Source organism: Mus caroli, chromosome 3, assembly GCF_900094665.2.
Source record: "Mus caroli chromosome 3, CAROLI_EIJ_v1.1, whole genome shotgun sequence".
Taxonomy (NCBI): Eukaryota; Metazoa; Chordata; class Mammalia; order Rodentia; family Muridae; genus Mus; species Mus caroli.
This window is the reverse complement of record NC_034572.1, coordinates 145,523,384-145,545,252: the sequence shown is the minus strand read 5'-3', so window position 1 is coordinate 145,545,252 and position 21,869 is coordinate 145,523,384. Positions and strand designations below refer to the sequence as shown.

General features: G+C 45.6%; 1 protein-coding gene across 1 annotated transcript in view; it reads left to right on the top strand.

Moving 5' to 3' along the window:
• Window positions 1-21,869, top strand: part of Ak5 (adenylate kinase 5) — a 190,702-nt gene that overhangs the window by 124,772 nt on the left and 44,061 nt on the right. Inside the window, exon 8 of the mRNA XM_021158164.2 lies at window positions 3,457-3,533. Within this exon, the coding sequence (XP_021013823.1) occupies window positions 3,457-3,533 (77 nt within the window). The remainder of the gene's footprint in view (window positions 1-3,456; window positions 3,534-21,869) is intronic.

Below are 21,869 nucleotides of genomic sequence, written 5' to 3'. Positions count from 1 at the left end.
GTCTGCTGTTTCATGGACCTGCGTGCTGATTGAAAGATAGTCCGAATGGGAGCATCAGCCTGTGTTTGTCTCCCCAGTTCATTTGCTGAGCCTTGGGCTATTAGTAAAGTCCTCGTTTCCAGAAAACTGAGCAACCAGTATTTTTAAAAATACAAACCGTTCAATCATCTGAGCTGATAGTGTTATGCTTTGTCTCTCGTCTGAGGTGTTGCCAGTGGCAACAGTGTATCAAGAAATGCCATCCCTTAGTGATACAGTAAGATTTCTGTCAAAGCCCTTGATTAGGAAGGATAATTGATCTCCTCTTCCTCCGAGCAGGAAGTTCATTTTAATCGAAATTCTTTTCATTCGGATGCTACTGAAAATGATTTTCTAATGAATTTGCTGCTGTCTCGAGAGCTAGCACGTGGCTCCTACTCGCTGGGTTGTTTAAGGGCCCTTCAGATTGTACTTTCTGAAAACAATTGGAAGAATGGTCTCCAATTCAACAAACTAAGTAGGACAAGGGACTCCTCGATGCTGTGGGTTCAGGAAGACTTTGTGTTCCGTTCCTGTGGAGTTCGTAGGAATCACTCAGAGGCAAGTGAGAGATTAGGGGAAACACTTCCACCCACACACCTTCCTGCACTTGACTAGTCAAGTAGACAGCATCTACACTGGAGACTAATGAAAGCTGACTGCCTTTGTGTTATCGTTAACACTGCTATCCACAAAAGCCACCCAGTTGTCCTGGCTTGAACTAGACTCAGTTACTCCTCCCTGATGTTTCACAGCCCCTGCAGGGTGCTTCACTGGGAGGCATTTAGTGTCCCTTCTTGTCGCAGAGTGCTGAACAGGCAGCCACACCCTCAGGCCCTCAGCCAGGTAGCACACTGCACTGAAGGCAGTTTGGGTTGCCCTGCTTGAAGTGTGTTGTCAGCTGTGTGGGGGGAAAAGAGGAGAAGTGGAAGCTTTGGGTTCTGTCATCCCTATCACACAGTGACACTGGCTCCAAGTCTCAGGTCATCCTAGGACAGTCAAACTCCATCTCAGAAAAATAGAAAGGAAGATAAAACTGCAAACAGCAAATACTTTCTCAGTTTGGCAAAGAAGGGTTAACAATGATCAGAGCGGAGCAGTCACTTATAGCGGCACACACCTCAATTCCATTAGAGCCTGAGGCTGCAGCTTCACAAGTTCAAAGCCAGCCTGAACAAAAAGCGGGGTCTATCCCCCCTAAAAAGGGGGTGAAAGAAGGGAGAAGGAAGAAGAAGGAAAGTGGAGAAGAGGGTGGAAACCCTGGATGAAAAGACACCTTAACTCTAGTCCTAGAAAGAATATGAAGCCATACTTCAGGTACTGCACTGTTTCTGTGAAGTGTAGGCAGGGTTTACTGGTCATCTGAAAATCTACCTTTATTAAATAAGCATTCTTCAGTTCAGATTCTATGTCAAGGCCCGGTCCTAGTGAACTGTGAGGTGGCTTGATATTTCACAGAATACGTACAGCTTTTATGGGCAGCACTTTCCGGGTCAGGGAGGTGTGTGTACTTAGGTAGGTGGCAAGTCTCCCGTAGGAAAGAGTTGTTTAGTGAGGGTGCCAAGTCAACTGTGCTACGAGCATGCCAGGGTGGGAGTTAGTGGTTTAAATCCCAGCCTTGGAGATTAATTGGCAAGTACTTCAGCGCAGCCTAATACTGCCAAGAAGAAAGACTGTGTCGACCTGACACAATCTAGAATCATTAAGGAAGAGACTCAGCTGTCTAGATGCGGCTGTCCTGTGGGTGCTCCGCAGGGATTGCCATGATTGTCCACTGATGTCTTGAATATGAGCAACGCCATTTCCTGGACTGGGCCCTGGGCTGTGTAGGGAGAGAAAGTGTGTGAGCAGCCAGCAGACAAGGCTCTGTTCATCTCTCTGCGCTTGACTATGGATGTGAATGCTGCCTGAGTGCCTGCCTGCCTTCTCAGCTGTGAAGTGAAACCTGGGATTAAATGACAAGTGATTCCTTCCCTTTTGCTATGGCAAAAAAAGTGAAACTAGAACAGAGGCTAAGATGACCCACAAGCCTTAGCTCCAAACTTTGTCTCTGTAATTCCTTTCATGGGTATTTTGTTCCCTATTCTAAGGAGGAATGAAGTATCCACCCATTGGTCTTTCCTCTTCTTGATTTTTTTGTGTTTTGCAAATTGTATCTTGGGTGTTCTAGGTTTCTGGGCTAATATCCACTTATCAGTGAGTGCATATCTAATGACTTCTTTTGTGATTGGGTTACCTCAGTCAGGATGATATCCTCCAGATACATCCATTTGTCCAAGAATTTCATAAATCCATTGTTTTTAATAGCTGAGTAGTACTCCATTGTGTAAATGTACCACATTTTCTGTATCGATTCCTCTGTTGAGGGACATCTGGGTTCTTTCCAGCTTCTGGCTATTATAAATAATGGTGCTATGAACATAGTGGAGCATGTGTTCTTATTACCAGTTGGAACTTCTTCTGGGTATATGCCCAGGAGAGGTATTGCTGGATCTTCCGGATCCATCCCATGATCAGCCACCAAACCCAGACACTATTGCATATGCCAGAAAGATTTTGCTGAAGGGACCCTGTTATAGCTTCTCATATGAGGCTATGCCAGTGCCTGGCAAATACAGAAGTGGATGCTCACAGTCATCTATAAGATGGAACACAGGGCTCCCAGTGGAGAAGCTAGAGAAAGCACCCAAGGAGCTGAAGGGGTCTGCAACCCTATAGGTGGAACAACAATATGAACTAACCAGTACCCCCAGAGCTTGTATCTCTAGCTGCATATGTAACAGAAGATGGCCTAGTCAGCCATCACTGGGAAGACAGGCCCTTTGGTATTGCAAACTTTATATGCCCCAGTACAGGGGAATGCCAGGGCCAAGAAATGGAAGTGGGTGGGTAGGGGAGCGGGGTGGGGGGAGGGTATAGGGAACTTTTGGGATAGCATTTGAAATGTATATAAAGAAAATATCTAATAAAAAATATATCCAAAAAAAAAAATGACCCACAAGCTTGAGGCAAAGGTCCCACCTGAGACTGGGAAAGTACATTCTTATTCTAGAAGTTCCTTGCTCTTCCTCTGCTCTGTTCATGGGGCTCCTTGTATTTCAGTTACTCTAGAACATTCTGAAGCCATTTCTCCTAAACGCTCTATTTGCTCTCCTAGCTGAAATTCCCGAATCAGTTTCTTGTAAGAGTCCCGATCCCACTATCATCCTCACAGACAGATGGCTTTAGAACCTCACACTCTCTGCTCTCTGAATCTTGCTGTCGACAAATCAGCCTGTTCTGGGGCTTGTTCTCCTGAGGGCTGGGACCAGGTCCAGAGAGTCTGCGTCCCCTACCAGCAGCCCAGACACAGAGTGTGGCAGATGGAGGGATGTGTAAATGTTCTATAGAAACACACAGATGGTCCCCATCGGCTAACCGTGTCTTTCTTAAACTTAGATTCAGGTGACCTTGACCCTTCCATGCTGTTTGATGCTGGAGAGATGATTGACATGGGATCAGATTACGATAACCAGGTAACTAAACCGACAAGTATTTTCTGTTTAAATGTTTTTCGCTCTAGTCTTTATGTTTTGTGAATACAACCACTGAAGTTTTCACTTGGTGGGATCTTGACAGGTCACTGATAATGGGTTTCATGTTAGGCATGGTCACCCACAGCCTTTAGGTGCACTTTGGTCTTCACCCTCCCTCATCCCCAAACCCAAAGCAGTAAGTGAAGGAAGGGGTGTAGGATGGAAATTCCTTCATATGCAAATAAGTTCTTCCTGCCCAGGAGTTTGCCCATGCCCTGAGGTAGCTGATTTTGTCTAGTTGAGTGGATTATAAGTGCAGAAGGCAAGGATGAGCCTGGCCTTTGGGCAAAGGGATCTGCTGACAGAGAGATCGGAGTAAAGGAACTGCTGTTCCACGGACTGCCATCCCAGCCTGAATGAAAAGAGAAGGAAGAGGAAGCCACAGAACAGTGAGCCCTGCTCCCCACCCCACAGATTCACCAAGGTTCAAAGGAACTGACCAGTGCTCCTGTTACCACAGCCACAGAGCACAGCCTCCACCGTGCCTACCTGCCTCTGATAGATCCCAAGCCCTGGGTCAAAATAAACCTCTCCTCCCTTTGGCTTCTTGTCCTGACATTTGTCAGAGCAGTGAGAAAAAGCAATGAATGCATTCTACCTTCCAAGTAATAAATGAAGAACACAGCTGAGCGTCAGCCATGGGTCCACAGATCTGGAGCTGTTCTGTATCAAACTCTGCAGGCAGTGATGCCCAAGAAAAGCATGGCCAATGCACAAAACGTATGTTCCCTTTGGAAAAAAATAATTGAAGAAATTTATCTGGGTCATTTTCCTCTCAGCAAGAACTTTCTCTACTGTAATATTGTAATGATCCAAAATAGTTGGCAAATGATCTAACTTGCTAATTAGGCTTTAGGTTTCTCTTATTTCCTTAAAGATAACGTCTACTACTCCGTGCCTGCTCCTGTCACTGCTTCTCAGAAGTGATGGAGAGCCAAGTGTGTTCTTATGATGACTTCTACCCCCATTTCTAATTTATGTCACAACTGAAGCAAATGTGTCAGACCGGTATCCACACATGACTAGCTGTGTACTCTCTGTATGTGTGTGTGTGTGTGTTCTTAAATTAAGTTCGTTCCTTGACAAACCATGAAATTATTGACAAGTGTATAACACAGGATTGTCGCCATGCATTTATAGAACCTGGTAACAGCTATTAAGCATACACTACACGGAAACTAAGCCACTGACTCTGCGCTGACTGCTGGGCTAAGTCTCCACGGCGTCTCCATAGGTAGGATTATGCTTTCTAATTCACAGATAGAGTCACTGGCCCATGGTAACACTAATAGGGGTCAAAGTGGGGATGGAACATAGGATGCACTTTCTTGTGTGTGGTATTTTCATTGGCATATGCTAATTATACATATTAACGGCTTTCAGTGTGTTGTTTCCATACATGCACATAGTGAATTTTGGTCATATCCACCCATCACCTTCTCTTGACCTTCCCCGTGCCTATTGATTACACAGTGTGTTAGCCCTCTCTTACTTTCATGCTCTGTTGTTTTATTTTGATGATGCAATGAGTGTGATTATGGTTGCTCACGTAAGGGTCGGGGACCTTTACAATAGCATTTGCACTTACCACTTACAACAGTGAAGAAAGTGCCTCACCTCTGGTAATTGTTAACTGCCTACACACTCTCAGGAAGGGGCAGGGCCTCGTAAACTTTCTCCTACTCCATTACAGGATGTTGACCCATCCAGCCTTCACAAGTAGCCACAGCTGCTGAGTTCGGGAGTACCGTGGCCATGTCTCGAGTGGAAGAGTGCTTGACAGCACCCCCACCTCTTGCTCTGTCGTCTATGATGTCCCCATGGGCCTTGGAGAGGGTGATATAGATAGAGGTCTAAGTACAGCACTCATTTTCTAAGAATCACAGTATACTGCCTCCCATCCTACTCTGGAAAGACAAGCCGGGGGTAGTGTTGCAATCTTTGCTTTTGCTGACCCTTAAAGACTCAGCTAAGGCAATGGCCACCACTCATAGGGTGCATCTAAAATGTATAGACTACATGAACAAATGAGCCATGGCAAGAAAGCCAATCACAAGTCGGAGGCTTCCCATCCCCAAGAGCCAGCAATAATGGTAAACACTGGAGTCTTACATAGGAATATTTTAAATGTTCAAAGAAACAAAGGGAAGAAAATAAAGAAATAAAGTGGAATAGTGAAACAGCTATCAGAAAGAGTGGAAAGAGAAAGGAAGGATAAATAAATGAATATGACAGGTGGGATAGCTGATTGTCAACTTGACGGGATCTGGGACTATTTCAGAGACAAGCCTCCAGCCACACCTATGAGAGACTACGCTAGACCCTGGGTGTGCCTGTGAGGGATATTCTTGATTAAGACCTACCTTGAAGAAGGATGGCCTAATTCCCCGATCTTGCATCCTAGTCTACATAAAATGGGGAAAGCTAGTTGAACACAAACCTTCATGGCCTTCTCTCTACATCTTTACTGTGAATGCAATGTGGCCCGTTGTCTGGACTTCCATGGTCTGATGGGCAGTGGACTGTGAACTCTTGAACTGTGAGCCAAGATAAAGCCTTCCTTCCTTCCTTCCTTCCTTCCTTCCTTCCTTCCTTCCTTCCTTCCTTCTTTCCTTCCTTCCTTCCTTCTTTCCTTGAGTTGCCATTGTTGGATATTGTTGCAGCACCAGAAAAAGTAAGACACTTGTGTCACAAATATAATTGTTATTGAAATAAAAATTCCATTAATGGTTTGAAAAGTTGCCTGAACACAACTTAAAAAAAAATAAGGGAGCAAATGAAATTGCCTTAAAATAAAGCAGCAATCTGAGCAGTTGTCCAGTATGAGGAAGAACTCAGTAGACACCGAGGATAGAATGAACCAACATATATATTCTGAACATACCAGAAGGAAAGAATGAAGATGGAGCAGAGGCCACGCTTTAGCAGAGAGTGGTTGAGAATTTTATAGACATGAAAAAGACAAATTCTTAGATTGAGAGAACACAGTCCAATAAATTATATAAAAAACTGTCTCTACTAGTCTTTCTTTATATAGTCACTGGACAAATTTTAAGTTGTGCATTCCAAGTTCTGTTTAGGTACTTGTAATATATACTCACTGAGCAGATGAGGGGGCTTTTCTCAGAAACTTACATCCTAGCAAGAAAGACACATAGTAAACTGAAGGATACTGTGTTAGCAATTTCTCTAGGTTGTCAGGTGTGATAAACAAAGGAGAAACATTGCAGGGCTAAGGGAGCTGGAGAACCAGGGAGTGCGGCTGAGCAAAGCATTAGAGAGAGGGTTCAGCTAAGTGGACGACCTCAGCAAAGAGGTGACACACAACACCAGGTGGCAACACACAAGAGATGAAAGCCAGACCTTCAAATCGGCAAGGGATAGCGATGTGGTGGCAGCAGATTAAACAGTGCACCTGGACTTGCTGTCTGGCGCGTGCTCTGAAGCAGGTGCCATGCCCATGATTTACAGTGTGTGGTTGCTAAACCTTACGAGAAAGCTGCTCGACCCCCAGGTGCAGCTGAGGAAAATGGAGCTGAGAGACTCCCCAGGGCCACACAATTGACGGGTTAGAGTCAGAAATCAAACTCTGATGTTCCAGACACCAACGTTTGCCTCTCCACTCTAAAGGACCTATGATCAAGGTTCCTGGAACCTATTGCCAGTTCCAGGTGACACTTTTTAGTTATGACTCTTGACCTTGGTGCGTTTGACACTGTAAATTTCACCAAATTGTCTTTTGAAAGAACCAGGTAACAAATGTCTTAGGCCTTGCAAGCCATCTGGTCTCTACTGCAGTGACTCAGAGGAAAAGAGTCATAACAATATAAATGAATAAGGCAGAGAGCCAATAAGACAATATTTGTAGGGAGTGAAACCTGACCTCCACATAGTTCTCATGTGATGTATTTTAACCCTTTAAAAAATGTAAGCCAACCAAGTCAAACTGAAGGTAGAAACAGGAGTTGTGTTTGACCCACGTCTTCATTACTTTGGCTCAAGGATCTGAAGGAAGACAGAATGTGACTTGTCTTTGAAATTAAATATATACTTTTTTTTTTCGAGACATTGTTTCTCTATGTAGCCCTGGCTGTCCTGGAACTCACTCTGTAGACCAGACTGGCCTCAAACTCAGAAATCTGCCTGCCTCTGCCTCCCAAGTGCTGGGATTAAAGGCGTGCGCCACCACCGCCCGGCTGTACTATTCTTAACAAAGAAAAAGAAAACAAAAATAAAAAACAGTAAGGCTGTTTTCCATTGAGCAATTGGTGAGCCCCAGCCCATCTGGACTGCGAAGCTCCTGGCCTCGGCCTGAGGTTTTAGCCCCACGGTCTGACTCTCCCTAGGCTGCTACTCTTCTCACTCAGTTCCCATTTCCTTGCCAAACTCTCCACTGATCCACTATGGTGACTGTGGCCCCATCACACTCCGCTGTATAGCTCTCCTCTGCAGGCTCTGCTGCAGTCGTGGTTGGGCTTCACCCCGAGCTCCTCGGTGAGCTCCCGTTGCCTGTGTCTACCCACCAAATGGCCCTGGCTGAGTTTCCCATGTGCCTCTCCACCTCAACATGTCCAGACCACCTTCCCCCAGAAAATGTGCTTTTCCTTCTGTCTGCTCTATTTCTGTGAACGATATCACCACCTCCACAGCTGCCCAAGCAGAGGCAAAGGTGCTTTGCTAGTCTCTCTCCAATCTCTCACGCACATGTTGATTCAGCCAGGTAGGTAATCAGGTCTCCTATGCAGGAATGGCTCTGGTTCTCTCCAGCCCTGCTGTCCCTGCTTGAGCCCCTTCTCTGCCCACCTGCCTGGGACAGCTAACCAGTCTTTCTGTTCCAAGCTTCTTATCACTCAAAATTATTATGAAAGCAAACTCAACCATGTCAGCCAACTACTGAAAATCCACCACCCCCCTTCCTTGATCTCAGAACCTCTTAATGTAGCAATGGGACTGTAGGAATCAGAATTTGCCCCCTCCACGGCTCTCCAAACTCTTCCCTGTGACTGCTTCAGCCATATGAAGATATTTGCAGTCATCTAAAGGAGAGCTGTACTTTTCAGGCTCCTTCCATCACCTCCATCCTGGATAGCCCTGATGTGCACCATCAGGACCAAACTTCTGCAGGAAGCCCTTCTCTTACCACCATGCTTGGTTAATCCATGTGGTAGTGCATACCTTTAATCCCAGCACTAGTGGGGAGAGGCAGGCAGATTTCTGTCATTTCAAAGCCAGATTGGTCTACAAAGTGAGTTCCAGGCCAAACTGGGCTACAGATTGAGGCCCTTTCTCAAAAGAAAAACAAACAAACAAAAAACAAACAAAAACACCCTAACATAGTATTTGGTTCATCTTTTTCAGGGGCCCATAACTCATAATGTTTGCTTGCCTGTTTAGAACATATCATACCTTGTGTCACCGGCACCTGTCACAGAACCTGCCATATGAAATATGCTTAACAAGTGGGAGCAATGGGCATACAGACGAATCCCAGGGCCTTGTTTTTCTTGTTAAACCCGACCCATGCCTGTACTCTGTGACAGGCTAGGATGACAGCAGCCCACTGGCCACTAAGCTTCTGCTTTGTCACCCGAGCCACACGTGGTCAGATGAGGCTAAGTGCAGCCCACACACTTCCAGAGAAAGGATCACACCATTCCCAAGCACATAGGCTTTCGAAAATACAGCCTGTGCCCCAAATGCCTCCATTGATCTTCCTCTGACCTCACTGTTGTCTGTAGGAGGGAACCATGTTTTTATTGGAACAAAAGGTAATTGTGGAAGCAAACCCAGGAAACAAAAGTAAATCCATTTTCATTAGGTGTTTCAGAGGGGCTAAGAGCTACAGAGAGTGAGACTGGAAACAGCATTTATCGTTTCAGAGTTATGAAATAAAACTGCATACAGTTGGAAGGCATCTGCCAGTGCCACTGTCTTGCCAACACTGAAGTACCCAAACAAAACTCATATGACAGACATCCCTGTCCATCCCTCTCCGGTCATACCCTTGGGCCCTGTCCATCCCTCTCTGGTCACACCCTTGGGCCTCCCAGAGGCTTCCGCTGTTCTGGGTGCAATGTTTACCAATCCCACATCTGTCCTCCTGTTTACGTTGTCTCTATTAACCAGAACCAGGAGTTCGGGAACTTCATCTCTTTATCACTGGCACCTAAAACATCTGGCATGTGGCGGACAGGCATTCAGAAATCATTGACTGGCTATTAATAATGTATTCCTGTGTGATGTAAGAGTTGGGTTTTGTTATGTTTTCCCTCCCTTATAAGTGTCTGTGTTGTCTGTATCTGCATACAACTTGATGTGTTTGTTCAATCTGTGTTGGTAATGCAGATTGCTTGGTGCATTTTGATTGGATAGCTACATAAAATTATAACAAAGCTTGGTTATTCTTTCTTCCTGGGATGGGTACACTGTGGTACTGGCATGGAAACATTCATGGAGACCAGTGAAATCCGAGACTCAAAAAATAACCCTCCATAGCCACAACTGCCTAATCTTTGACAAAAGTTTCAAAACCATTGTGGGGAAAAAGGTGGTTCCATTGGCAAACAGAGGTGGAAACCTGACTATACACATACAGAAGAATAAAGTTAACTCTTATCTTTTATTATGCACAAAAACTTACTTTAATGGGCTCAAAAATATTCATATAAGATATTAAACTTTAAAGTGGCTAGAGAAAACCTAGGAAGAGTAAGTCGAGACAGAGATGAAGACAGAAACATTCTGGGAAGACTCTGAGCACAGGACACCAGGACTGACAACTGGGGTTGCCTGTAATGAAAACCTTCTGCACAAAGAAACAATGACTAGAGTGGAGAAATAGCTAAAGAATAGGCGAGATGTTTTTGCTAACCATGCATCAGATGGATAGAGGGCTAATATTTGGAATATATATTTAAAAATAATAAAAAAAAACCCAACAACAGAAAAACCAATCTTCCTCTCAAATGAATATGTTAATGAACCAAATAGACAATCCTCAAAAGAGGAAAACAATTGTCAGTAAATACTTGAGAAAGTCTTCAAAATGTTGATACATGAGGATAATGCAAGCAGAAATGGCTACCATCAAGAAAATTAACCACAACGGCTTCCGGTGAGGAAGAGGAGGAGGAGGAGAATGTAAATATGTGTGGCTACCATGGAAATCAGCGTGGAGAATTTCCTCAGAAAAGCTAAAGGTAGAGCTCATCTATCACCCAGCTCTCCTACCCATGGGTACAGATACACGAAGGACTGTAAGTCAACAGACTCAGAGACACTCGCATATCCATGTTTATACATTACTCTCAATCGACAAAGGTGGAATGAGCACAGATGCTGATTATCCATCATGGATAATGGTTATGGTGTATGGATAATGGATAATGGATATGGTGTATGGATAATGGATATGGTGTATAGATAAATGAATATGATACACAATGGGATTGTATTCAGAGAAAACTGGCCTTTGTAGAAGAAAGCAATGGACCCGGAAAGCCTTGTGCTCAACAAAATGAGTGAAACCCAGAAAGACAGATCTGGGATAGTGTCCCCAGCTGTAGATCTTAGATTCTAATTTGTGTATTTACATCTATAGGTCGGAGGCAGGTCATGAAGCTAGAAGGAAGATCAAGAAGAGAGCTAAGGGGACTGGTGTGGGCAAGCATGGTGACATGTGACAAGAAAGCAGATGGGGGGGGGGGGCAACCAAGGGCGGAGAGGGGAATGGCGAGGGACTCAATAAGAATGAAGTATGCTCGAAAATGCCATGGTGAAACTCAGAGCTCTGTGAGAGAACTTGCAAACAGAAAAGAGTAAAATGGAGTCATAATCCACTTGATACTTTGTTGCCTCTCTAGTCACACTCTACCATTGTGATCGCTTTCAGTAATAAACATGTTTCCTCCTCACCGTGTTTAAATAGCTAGGAGAAGCCACTGAAGACCATGGAGTTTTTAGGTCTGCTTTGGCATTGTATTAGTTTAAAATAGCAACATTATTCTCTGGGTCTAAAGTCTAAAAACTGAATTTGTTGAAAATATTACTGAGATGGGCAGAGAGGATACTTTGTTGCCAGTAGTGTGAACCTGTTGTAATGAAGGGAAGTGAATTTGATCTCTGCAAGGGGGAGGTTTTCTTCATTGTTTTTCTCGCCACTAATTGTGCTAGTTTATTTAGGCTGGCTGCTAAATCCTTCTCTTCCTGGTTCCTGGAATCCATATTCTAGTGGGGTAATCATAAGCATGGGTTGGGTATGAGCAGAGCATTTCAGGCAAGTAATAAAAGTTCTTGTCACTGAAGGAACCATCTTCATTTCTCTCCAAGTCAAGGGGCAAGCCAATAGCCATCCCTCTGCGTCCGTGCCCCCTCCTGACCATGAGCCAGTCCTGTGGCTGCTCTTTCTTTGAGAACTGAATGAGAGGAAAGTCAGAGCTTAGACTTAGCTCTGTTAGTTCAAGAACCTTGTTCACATTGAATGCTTTATGACTTTGGGTGGCCATCCCTCTTGTTCCAAAATAACAAGGCAAAAAGAGTTGCTGGGGTGGATCAGGGGCAGAAGGAAGAAGAGGAGACGAAGATTCTGGACTACAGTGTTTTGTAGGCTTCTGCCCTTCTGATACCAGAATTTGGTTTTGGAGATAGCCTCCAGACGCTCTTTGCCAAGAGAGGAAGTTTCTGGAAAGTGGTGCTGCCTCCTCCAGTGTAGGCTGGCTGCAGAGCTGAACCTGATGACATTTCCAACCCATCCTGCCTTACGCTATAATTTTCTTACCCAGAAAAGTGAAATGCTGCCATTTCTGGCTCCCATAGTTCGGGAATGCTGACAGATTTAAAAAAAAAAAAAAATGTGTATCCACAATTCATTGAAGGCACTGAGTAGTCAGTTCTTAAGTTACCATGACAACTACTCAATTAAGTGAGAAAAATAAGTGTACTTATTATTATGCTTACTGTTGAGCTTAACATTCTTTTAAAAATGATGATGATGAAGAGGAGGAAAGAAAGTATGTTTAGAGAATTGTTCTCCCCATACCTGTCTGGGGAGATGTTTCCTCTACATTTTAGCCAGCAAATCTCCTTCACATACTTTGTGCAGATCTGAATGCTAGAGTTGTCTCTGAGATTAGGAACAAGAGCCTCGGATGCTGCCTCAGAACATTCTTTGATAATGCATGCTTAGACCTAGCTTCTGCTGAAGGACATTCAGACAGAATCCTAAGGTACTGGAGGGGAGCCTGCAGGTCAGGAGTCAACAGAGACAGTTTGTGGGTTCTAACCCTCAGACTGAGCCCACTCCTGAAACCCTCCATAGGAGATGTGGCTTTTCTAAAGATGTGACTAGCGGGCAGCTCTGCTTTCATACTCTAACAGACAGAACACAGTGGTGCTGTGTATTTGTGCAAGGATTTACTGCTTACAGAGTAGTCTGAGAAGTCGCTTCTGAGCAACCAGCCATTCCCTGGAGTGGCCATTGTTCCCTCGGCACAAATGGTCTCTGTAAACTCCCCAGACTGAACATGTCACTTCTTGGTTTGCTGTCCACCCTTGGGCTCTTTCTTTCTGTTCTTGATGTCCAGTGATCCCCCACCAGGCCCCTCCGTGTACCTTGCCCAGCCACACACCTACTCTGAGCCCCAGCAACTCAGAGGGTTCCATTGTCCCTCCAGAGTGCTCTTCCTAGGACATCTGTGTTCCTCTCCACCATATATCTGTCTCTTCGTATTTAGCCAACTGAACTCATTCTCCAGCCCCAGTTTCCATCAGAGCTTGCATTTTTATAGTCCTAGAAATATGCACCTAATATGCACCCATTTGAAAATGATTCATGTCTGTATTAAGCAGTGTCACTCTTGAGGTAGGCACCAAACTCTGTGAGGATGAGAGTCAAGAGGACATGAGTGTGTGTCTGAGGACGAGAGTCAAGAGGACATGAGTGTGTGCCCACCGTTTTCTCCTGAACCTGGCCAGTATTCTCCTGACAGATCTTCAGTGATGGGCGGAGGGCCTTGTACCTTGTCAGAGAACACTTAGACCCAAAACCCAACAGTTTTACCAACATACCACAGTGTTGCAGATCACAGGAATGAAATGACCTCAAGTATAAAAGTGACAGCATCTGCCAACCTCACCAACTTAGCTGTCAGCATGCAGCAAACAGCAACTCCTCCTGGGCAGAGTCACACTCTCCAGCCTGAAAAAGAAAACCCAGCCTCCTCGGCTGTTCATTCATTGAACACAGCAAAGTAAGCTGGGTCTCTAGAGTCCACACCCTGGGTAACAGTATCCTCCCAGCTGCCAATGTTGTCAGCCTGGGTCAAGTCCCATTCACAGCCACACACATCCCACCACACCCCTGGAGTCTCTGCTTCCTGTCTTGTTTCTGATCCCTGGTGCACCTTTGCAGCCATAAGGATCCTTTCTGCCCCTGCAGTCTGCTCTTTGCAGGGCATTGCTGCTCAGAAGTGAGCGGACCAGGAGAGGGAAAGTGCCCTGGGAGCCCAAGGCTGCTGATTTATTCATTGGAACTTGCTCAGGAGAAAGAATTGGATGCCTAGGGAATGAGGTCTCAGTGAGTAAAGTGCCAATCACCTTTAAGGTGTGAGTTAAAACTGCAGAACCCATGTGGAAAAGCTGGGCATAATGGCAGGTACCATAGTCATAGAGCTAAGGACGTGGGAGCAGGCATATCCTGGGGCTTTCTGGCCAGCTAACAAGCCTAACTGGAAAATCCCAAGCCAGAGAAAGACTGTCTCAAAAAACGAAGGCAGATGGCACATGAAGAGTGGTACCTGAGGTTGGAAGCAGGAGCTGATGCAGAGGCCATGGAGGGATGCTACTTACTGGCTTGCTTCCCCTGGCTTGCTCAGCCTGCTCTCATAGAACCCAGGTCTACCAGCCCAGAGATGGTCCCACCCACAAGGGACCCTTCCCCCCTTGATCACTAATTGAGGAAATGCCTTACAGCTGGATCTCATGGAGGCATTTCCTCAAGGGAGGCTCCTTTCTCTGTGATAACTCCAGTTTGTGTCAGTTGACACACAAAACCAGCCGGTACACATAGAAAAAGTTAAAACTGTTTTTAGGCAAAGTTTATTGTATGTGTTATCAAGTTCCCATATGGTAATTCTTCTCTTGATATGTCTTCCCCTGAAATAACCACTGCTGTGAGAAATCCACAGCATCGTCTCCTCTGTGCCTACTCCTGTTCAGGGCTCTGAAGTCTCTCGTTATAGGTCTCCAGGTCTCCAGGGAAAAGTCATGAGGGGACACTGAGGGGCGAGATTGAGTCCGGCCTCTTGGACATTCCCATTGTCTCTTAAACATCTTTAGAGCTAGCTCTATGAGATAGCCACACCAAAGGGGCGGGCCTCTGGTTGCTAGCCACAAGGAGAGGGATGTCTTCTCTTCATAGCACAGATCCATCTCTTCCCTGGCCCCGGAGGAGATGGCTTTGAATTCACGGAGCACTTCTGAGAAGACCATCTTACTCTCTCCCATCCCTCATCACAGCATCCCTCTCTTCACTCGAGGAAGGAGTGCTGGCTCTCCTGTGAGCCATCAACACACAAGACAGGAAGCAGCTGCCACTCTGGAATGTGTACAGAGAAGCAGCTAAAGTGTTGAGCTGGATCAGCAAGGGCTTAGGAGCTGGGCATGGTGGCACACGCCTGTATAATTGCAGTTACAACACTCAGGAGGCAGATAGAGGCAGAAGGATCAAGAATTCAAGGCTAGCCTAGGCTGTACAATGAGACCTTGTCTTCACAAATGAGGGAAGGCTTAGAGAACCAATCTGAGCCATGCTAGCCAGCAAGTCCTCAGCTGGAAAATGAAGTGAGCATGCAGACTGTGTAGGATAGATGAGTTCTGCAGAACGGACAGGGACCACAGGTGTCAGCTCCTGCAGATCTGACAGGGACCACGGGTGTGTGCTTGCAAAACCTACAACCCTTTGTTTACCCTTGTTCTCATATTTTCTTCGTGTTATATTCTGAATATTTAAAATGAAAAGCATTGACACATTAATCCTTACATCAACTAGAGACACATACATTGGTTCCTGCAGTCAACGCCCACATAGCCTCTTGGCCCAGAATGTCTGTGCAATACACAGCTGTGGCACTGTATGGGGGCAGCCATGCCTAAAGGGCAGGCCTTGGTTTCTAGTCTGGAAAAAGGAAGCCTTCTCTCTTCCTTAGTGACCCTGCTTTCCACTGGCAGCATCCTCACTTCTGAAGCTTCAGTCCGCACAGGCACTGTCTTATCTGAACATTTTTCCTCTCTCCCCTCCATGGTGAGTCTTTGTTGTCTAAGTGCTGCCTGGGGGAGACTTGTAGACATAGAAAGGAGCATGTGGTTTCTTGGTTTTGCACCTGTGGGTGTTTTAGTAGTAGTTGAGTGTGCACTGCTCCTAGTGATGTCATTGAGCCTTTTAAATAGTCCCAAAATACTCTTAACCCAAAGGCTTTTCAAAAGACAGTGAATGTTTTTCTTTATTGCCTGAGGAGTTTCGTGCTGCCACCTTAAGAGAAAGAGGTCCTCTAAAAGCTGGCTTCCCAGCCCAGCTCATGGCCAGGCGTACACAACTAGGGGTGGTCACACTGCAAAGCATGCTGCAAGATGACTTCTGTGTTGTCCTGTGCTACCCAAGATATATATATATATTGGATGGATGGATGAATAGATAGATAGATAGATAGATAGATAGATAGATAGATAGATAGATAGACAGACAGACAGACAGATAGACAGAAAGATAGATAGCAGAGTGGAAAAATAAAGGGCAATTTGTCCTTGGGCTGGGGGATTTTCAAATATCATTTCAAAAATGGAAGCTGGGATTCTGTTAACTGTTGCTGTAACACTGCCTAGAACTTTGGGAGTTAAGCCAGCATCTTCTGGTGATTTCTCCATATGAGGGTTGGACACTAGCTTGGCTGAGCAGGTCCTCTGGAATCTACCGGGTTGGTTGTTCTTGGCTGGCTCTTCCATTTACAGTGTGTTGTGGTCTGACTCATGTGTCAGTCTTGCAAAGAAGGTACGACACTACTGAGTGATTTTCCTGGAGGAAAATGTGAACAAGTCCAACAGACCAAAGAAACCATCCCAGACAAGTTTAGTTTCATGAACCAAGAAAGTTGAGGGGTTCCTTAAAAGAGTGTGGGGACTCAGCAGCTGCACCCTTGGAGTTCTCTGTACAACGTCCAGGCTGTGCCACTGGAGAGTCTCCTTTGGCTGAGAATAGGGGTTTGCAGATATCATTGACATCAACAGTCAGTTGACTACCACTAACGAGAATTATTCTCTAGAACCTGGAGGCCTTATCCAATCCACTGAAGGTTACCCCAAAAAGGTGAAGTCCTATGGACCATGTCCGGTGCCACCTCCATCTCTAGACTCACAACTGTGAGTGTCAGGCTTGCCTCTCCAACCCCTTCAATAGTGTAAGCCATTTTCTTACATGAACCCCAGGTAAACAGGTGACTATGGACATTGGAGTAAACAGACAGTCTGTTTCTCTGCTTGTACCTATCTGGTATGGGTGGCCAGCAGCTAGCGAGGCAGGGACCAGCCTGTCTGGGATGGTGCAGCACCGTGACTCAGACTTCCCTCCACATGTCCTCTGAAGCCCATGCAGGCAAGCTCAGGTCTGCCCTGCAGCATTGGTGGGAGAAGGACATGAGGCTGTTGACTACTGACTGGGAGCTAGTGCAACCTCTCCCCAGCTTCATTCTGTCGAGTGAGCACTGAATCACAGAATTGACAATTGGTCAAGAGTAAGGACAGTGTTCACCATGACTCGAGTGTGAGGCTCTGTGGGAAGGGATAAGAGCGTGAGATCGTGGCTGCCTCTGTGGCGCCATACGGAGTTTGGTACTATAGAACAGCAGAACAGATACCAAAACTTTATAAAGCCAGACATGGTAACACATGACTCTAATTCCACTATTCAGGAGGCAAGGCAGGAAACTCCTGGGTGTGAAGCCAGCCTGGGTTGTGAAATGTGTTCTCAGCCAACCTTAGCTATATAGGAAGATCCTATGTCCAAAATATAAGAGTTGGGTTTGAAGCTTAGTGATAGAGTACTTGCCAAGTATGTTCAAGGCTCTGGTTTTGATCACTAGACACACTACACATGTACAAACACATAGTACATATGCACACACACATATACCACATAGACTCATACTATACACACACACCACACAAACTCACACTATACACATACTATACATAGACACACAATACACATACTATATACACATACACACAATATACATACTATATACACATACATACACATACACTCACATAATCACACACACAATATACATACTATATACACATACATACACATACACTCACATACACACACAATATCATATACACACTGTATACACATACCACATACACAAATACATATATTGTATACATTCTATATATGTACACATATATACTATATACACACCATATATGCACAGACTATACATATACACATACTACACACACACACACACACACACACACACTCCACCTCTCAAATAGTGAGGTTATAGAATGTGTGGCTCTCTCTACTCACTGATCAAAAATATTACAAAAGTTTAAACATCCTCTTGGCCAGTCTAGAAAACCTTTCTTTAGGAAAGATCTCTTCTTGTTATTTCACCTCAACACAGGCTGGATGGCTGGAGCTGGCTGGAAGATAACCTTCAGATGAGCCTTATTAGGAAAGCTTCAGGACCATGGATGGTCATGATCAAGTCTTGATAACGATAGCCACTGTATTCAGCATGGCAGAGGCCTGATGGAAGAAGCAGATCCTTCAGTTCCAGAGGGAAAATGGAGGGGGAAGGGTTCTGACACATAGGTATTTAGTGGTGGAGGTGAGAGGAGAGAACTGTGAGTTGACAGAAACACATGACTACAGAGTCAGGAACCTATAGACCACGGAGAAAAGGCTTCCCTTAAAGCTACTGATTAGAAACAGTGTGTTTCAATCTATAGATTAACAGGGGAAAGGGCCACTCTGTAAGGAGAGCCTGCAATTGGGATGGCTGGGGAGGGCTTAGCCAGGCACACACTGTGGGTTTTCCTTCTTTGTTTACTAGGTTAGACAAGTGCTTCCTGAAGCAGACCTCTCATCATGTACACTTCAGTGGCTAACAAATGACTCACTGCAGACTATATTCTTGAGTGTGACTAAATTACATACCACTTCCCATACATTTTGGGGTTTTCTCCTGCTGGGGATAAAAGAGTTCAAAAACCTCCTTCTCAGCCATCTAGTAAAGTTCGACCCGCCATTGTTAGATCACTGGATGAAGTCAAGTGGAGTGGTACTGCCTTGGCTCCCAGCACTCAAAGGCAGAGGCCTGCAAGTGTCTGTGAGTTCAAAGGCAAGATTGGTCTACACAGTGAGCTCTGGGTCAGCTAGAAATGCCATGAGACCCTGTCTCAAAAACCAATCAGCTGGAGAGATGGCACAGCAATTAAGAGTGCTTGCTACCCTTGCATAGTACCTGGGTTCAGTTCCCGGCACCTACATGGCTTATAGCCACCTAAAACCGCTGTTCCAGAAGAGAAGCCCTCTTCTGGCCTCCATGGGCACTGCATGCATGTAGTGCATGAATGAAGTGCATGTATGCTGGCAACACACACACGCACACGCACACACATATAAATAATCTCTTTTTTAATCTCCTGATGGAGGTGACCCACCTCCAGATTACCCACTAACAAGTGAATCCATCCCCATTTCTATTCTGGTGACACATGCTTCTGTGAATTCTGCATGCTGGCTAAAGTGGGTCCTCCGTATGTCACAGGTCCGTATGTCACCTCCCTCCATGTGGGGTGGTAGGAAAGAGGCAGCACTCAAACTTGGCGCTCAGAACACTGACCTCAACCCACTGCCTCATCCCCAAGTCAGTCACACTTCCTAAGACCGTGTTTCCTCATCTATCAGTCACAACCCCAGGCTTGCCTGCTTCCTACCAAAGCTGAGTTCAGATAGGACCACACATGCTGAAAGTCTCCAGGAATACAAAAGGTCCCTCCTTTGCTGTTATTTTATTTTGTGTGAGTGCATGTTACACATAGTGTGTGTGATGTTTGCACACATGTATGTTCAGGTATGCACACAGGTATGTGCATGTGTGAGACTAGAGGAGGAGGAGGTCAGGTGCCCTGCTCTATCAACCTCTCATTTATTCCTGTAAAACAGCCTCTCCCTGAATCTGGAGTCAGCCTGGTAGCTTGGAAGGACAGGAGCTTGACACACTATGACACTGTGGAGGCAGAAACTGGCATCAGGGAGTTGACTTGAGTGTCCCGCCCTTCTCCTGAAGTACTATGGTATCAGGCACATTCCACGCAGGGACTCCACACCACTTCAGTCGCTCGGTTCTGCTGCGTAGGACTGTGACAATGGTCAGGTGCCATCACAAATGCCATCTCAGCATTGTGAAGATCCTGACAACATCAGCTTCCTGTTACGAAGAGATCCTCTTGTGACAGTGCTGTATACAAAGTGGTCCTTGAGCCCTGAGTACACGCTATGCTGCTGTTAGAAGTGGGAGGTGGATCCCATGGCGGAAGCCATCTGTGCCGCTGCGGTTTTCAGTTTTGTCCTCTCCAGGTCATTCAGGGAACAAATAGTGACAAGACTCTGTGGAGTTGGTGACAATAGACACTGAGATAGTGAATGCTCACTGTCAGCTTGATCGGATTCGTCACCTAGGATACACACAGTTGTGGGGTGTCTTTGAAGACACTTCCACAGATGTTAAAGAGAGAGACTCACTCTGAACATGGGTAGCACTACTGCGCGGTTGAATAAAAGGAGGAGAAGGACAAAGCCCAATGAACACATCTCTCTCTGCTTCTTGCTCTGCCCTGTGGACAAGCAACCTCACTTTCTCACTGTGCTGCCCCAGAGCTGCTCCTGTGGACACATCTTCCCATCCTTTGGCCCTTAAGTTTTCTTGTCAGGCATTTAGTCTTGGAGATGAGAGAAATACCTCAGGCTTCGTTATCCAAGAGGAAGACGCCACACACCAGTCAGCTGTGCCCCCTGCAGATAATTCCACCCCAGGGGAACAGCAGCCTGTGTGCATGGACACCCTGGGATAGGAAGTGTGGTATTGGTTGACTAGATACCTGACTAGCTAAGCATTTACCACAGGTTGAGTTACAGATGCTCTCTCACCAGTCATCAACACAGCACTCCACATAGAGCCAAAACTCTGCAACAAGCAGAGCTGTGTGGATGATTTACCACCGCACCGCAGGACATCACACACACCCTTTCCTGGCACAAACTGCACATAGCTTCTAGACACCACATTTGTGAGTCACAAATGGTGTTTACATAGAATCTGTGTCTATAGGCATGCCATCGTTGTCAGTTCAGGAAACTGGCTCTCCCACAGCATGTCCCCTTAAAGGTTAGTTAAAGGCTATGGAAAGTCACTGAGGCCTCATTGCACCTATAGGGACTAATCCTCAATGCAGATTCAGCATGACAAAAGGCTGGCTGTATAGACTCAACACAGTACAAAGCTCCGGCACAAAGAAGTGTCCACAGTACTTGGTAGAATTTGGTGGTCAGAGCATTGGGATTTCTCAAGGCTTCCCTCAGTGGAGATGGTATTTCAGATGCAACTGAGTGAAAGCAGCACATCAGATGGGCCAGAAGGAGACTTCACCTTCCCTCCTTGTCCAGCAGATAGCCCAGGTTAGCCCCATTCATGTAGAATGTACTCAGCATGGGAAGAGGTAAGACTGTCCCTCCAGGACCTCTAGCTTCTTATTCACCAAAGCAAGTGCTTGCCATTCACTCTGTGTGTGTGTGTGTGTGTGTGTGTGAGAGAGAGAGAGAGAGAGAGAGAGAGAGAGAGAGAGAGAGACAGACAGACAGAGAGACAGACAGACAGAGAGAGAGACAGAGAGACAGAGAGAGACAGAGAGACAGAAAGAGAGAGAGGCTAGATTTCTTCATTTTTCCTTCCCCTCCTTCCCTCTCTCCCTTCCTTTCTTTCTTTCTTTCTTTTTTTTTTTTTTTTTTTTTCCAGTACTAGGAACTAAACCCAGGGCCTCACTTCGAGCATGCTAGAAAAAAAATCTACCATAGAACTGTATCCCCAACCCAGATAAACATTATTTTTACAATGCTCAGATGCTAAACTCAGGACCATCCAGGACAGTTCTGCCACTGAGCTATAGTTCTGGCCCTTGCTCTTGTTTGGTGGGTTGGTTGGCTGGTTGGTTGGT